The sequence below is a fragment of the Aphis gossypii genome, unplaced genomic scaffold, assembly GCF_020184175.1.
Source record: "Aphis gossypii isolate Hap1 unplaced genomic scaffold, ASM2018417v2 Contig00549, whole genome shotgun sequence".
NCBI lineage: Eukaryota > Metazoa > Arthropoda > Insecta > Hemiptera > Aphididae > Aphis > Aphis gossypii.
Window position 1 is genome coordinate 5,325 of NW_026083155.1, and position 3,644 is coordinate 8,968.

The 3,644-nt window shown below is 29.7% G+C and overlaps 1 protein-coding gene across 1 annotated transcript; it reads left to right on the top strand.

Moving 5' to 3' along the window:
• The first annotated feature begins 391 nt into the window (after positions 1-391).
• On the top strand, positions 392-3,293 carry LOC126554589 (uncharacterized). The gene is made up of 10 exons (XM_050209646.1): positions 392-486; positions 560-730; positions 956-1,026; positions 1,640-1,665; positions 1,726-1,827; positions 1,935-2,135; positions 2,203-2,289; positions 2,358-2,643; positions 2,966-3,030; positions 3,090-3,293. The coding sequence occupies exons 1-10, from the start codon at positions 392-394 to the stop codon at positions 3,291-3,293; spliced, it is 1,308 nt and encodes a 435-aa protein (XP_050065603.1).
• The last annotated feature ends 351 nt before the right edge of the window (positions 3,294-3,644 follow it).

The following is a 3,644-nucleotide window of genomic DNA, read 5'->3' on the forward strand; positions in this document are numbered from 1 at the left end:
TTTTGGCCAGTGGGTGAACAGCCACAATCATATAGTTTGGTACCAGGTGTTCATTAACATCAATATATTATTAGAGACAACCTTGGATTTCTTTACTATAAATATAAAAAAACAGAAGAAAAAGTGTAAGTAATAATATCTTTTATTCTATTTTTTAAACCATTTTGTGTTATCATTTGAAATTCAGAGTTAAATTAATAAATTATAAAACACTAATAATATAATAGTTACAATTCGAACATAATTATGTAGTATACAAATCTTTTAATTTAGGTACTTAAAATGTGAAGAAATCACAAATAAATGCCCAGCAACTGGATCAATTTCTCCTGATACAAATAATAAACATTTTCAACTGCGGAGGTTACATAACCATGAAGTAAATATAGAAATGAGGAAACTCCGAAGTTCAATTGGACATCAATGTATTCAACAAATTGCTCGGCCATACTCAGCACGATCTTTATACGTAGAAGCAATTGTTAGGTAACTTTAAAAATAAAATAGACTTTAAAATAACTATCACATACCTATACAAAATAAATGTTTAATACAACAGCCATCCTGAAGGAGCTGAAAATTATACATTTTTGCAAGCAGCTGAAAGGATGCGGCAAATACGAAAATCAGTGTTCCCTTCAACACCGAAGAATCTGCAACATTTTAATAATTTATTACAAATGGATAGTAATAAACATTTCACTATGTCGTTTCAAAAACAGCCAAGTTTGTAAGTATTTTCACAACAATACCTAGTACTATATAACAATTACCTACCCCATTGGTACATAATATACAAGTTAGATTTTGGTAGCATAAGTGTACTATGTGTAAACTTGTTTTAATACAAAATAATAATTTAATCATAGTCCCGATTTCTTATTTGTTACATCATACTCTTAGTTAATAACTGTAGACACACACAAACTTTAATTTATTGGGTTACATACCCAAGATTTCAAGATTATCAAGGTCCACTCATAGTTGATGGTTTATTTGTCGGTGTACTATTCTGTAACAAACATCGTATTGAGTTGACACGGTCGTGTCGCACGAATACCTCGATCTCACCCGCTAGACCCCCTTGCCTAGGTATCACCACTCGTTCGATAATCAATCGGGACGCCCGAGCGATTAATCGAACCAGTTTCTGAGTCGGCGATGAGCCCCGAAGATCCCGCGGCGTGGGTGACGACCGCCGAGAGCTTCGGCGGCGTTTGTCTGTTGTTAACCGCGCGTTAAGACCGATCTCCGCCCGCCGCCGTCTTTACGCTGTCCGTGCATTTTCCGCGACTTTTTGCGAACGTCGTATTTTTATTTATTCCTCTGTTCGCGACAGTGACTTTTTTTTTATATATAAAATATATATATTATTATATGTATATATTCTTTTATTTCCGTCGACTTTGTTCCGTCGGATACTGATTTTTGTGTGAGCTGTGTCTTCGCGCATTAGTGTTATTATTATTATTACGCATTATTATTACAAAAAAAGGACGTCTGTTTCTTTTCTCTTTTATTATTATTAATATCATTATTATACGTATTAATCGTTCTATAATATTATATACACTTGTTGTTTTCTTTCGTTTCCTTTTTTTTACTATTATTTTTTATATTATATTGTGCATCGTGACAGAGTCAAATCAAAACGAATTACATAATGTAAGTTATCTAGTGTGGTTGAAGAAATAATAGAAAACTTGCTAAAATATTCATTTCTAGGTTACAATATCTGGGTGTGACGGAACTTTTAAGATGGTTCCCAAAACATTGGATAACAACTGCTATCAATTGTTCACCTTTCAAGTGATTCATAGAAATGCTGTAAGTAATAAATTGTACATCACATAATAAATCATCTTGTTTTTAACATTTTAGGTAAATACTTAAATAATTAATATTAATACAATTTTAACTATTTATGGTTTTAGAGTTTTCCAATGGTATATGCTATACTTACAGGTAAAACTGAGGAAATATATGTAGGGTTATTTAAATATGTCTGTAATGTTTTACCACTACAGTACGATAAATTGACTATAATCACGGATTTTGAACTTGGACTAATTAATGCAATCCGATTAGTATTTCCAGAAAGTAGTCATCAAGGATGTTATTTCCATTATTGTCAAGTAAAAATTAACATAATAAGTTCCTATACAAATTATTAAAAATGTATTTTGAATGTTTTGTCTTAAGTCAATTTTACGGTACCTGAGAAGTAAAGAATCAGGAATGTACAATTTGGTAAAAGCCAATCCTATTGCTGCCAGAATTTTTAGAATGGTACTCACCACATTTTAATTATTTCATGAACATATTAAAATAAAGCAGCTTAACCATAACTATTACAGGTACTTGCTCTGCCGTATTTACCACCTAATTCAAATAATAATAGGATTCCCAGCATGTTAGATGGCTTCAATTCTATTATCATGTATATTGTACAACATACTGAGATAGCTGAGTATTTCTATGATTTCATGTACCAGTATGTATTTGGATATTGGTTTGTAAGAATGCGACCAGAAGCCTTCACTATATTTGACAAGGATATTAGAACCAATAACTATCTGGAGAGCTATCACGCAGCTCTTTTACGGTTTATTAAACCTCATCCCAAAATATGGGAGTTCATGGGTATAATTTAATTTATAAAAAAAAAAACGGTTGTGTTGGTTTGTGCAAGTTTTTGTAATATTATAGATACACGTGATATGCATGTATAGTTATGTTTTAATTACAATGTGGGAAAGAATTTATTTTTTAGTGGCTTCAAGATCTTTGAAGCAATGTACAAAACTTCTCTATTATTGTTTTTCCTCTTATTTGTTGTTGTTCATCTAAATAAATAAATGTGTAGGTTACTTATCTATGTGTGAGTGTTCATATATGTAATTGTATAAGTAAGAAGTAAAAAATTAAAATTAAACTTACAATTCTTTATTTTTGAATATTTAAGGCCAGATAAGATTTCTAGAAAACCAATACAACTTGGAATTCAAACAAGTCTCTCAAAACTTGAATGTAAATAACATATAAAGTCAACATATATTTAGGAACAACTAAAAAAAAAATTTTTTCAGATCCATTCTTGTAATTCTTCAAGGGGTAGAATTAGGAATAGAAATACTAGTGAAATTAAACGGTTCATGCAAGACTTGATAGAGGATGATGCTCCTGATCGCATTTTAACATTTTTAAGAAGGGCAGGTCATCAGGTTAATGGTTACATAGCTCAACAAATTGGCCCATATCCTGGTAATAAAAATGTTATAGTAATTACTTAACTTCATACATTTATCATTATATTTTTCAGATAAACAAGAATTGCTACTCAATGAAGCTAACAATTCACCAATTATAATTATAAATTGATATAAATTTTTATTTTATCAACTTTTTTTAAACCTAATTAACGAGTCATACTATTATTAATTGAAATGAATTATTATTTTACTAACTTTTTTTAAACTTAATTAATGTGACAAATTTTAAAAATTATCCTATCAAACGTAAACCGTGATTTTTATATATAGGTATGCACATATTTTGCAATACTTAGTTTATATATTTTCTATTTTAATTATGTGAAAACAATTTATTTATTATTTATTACTTATGAAGTAATTAAGAATTTA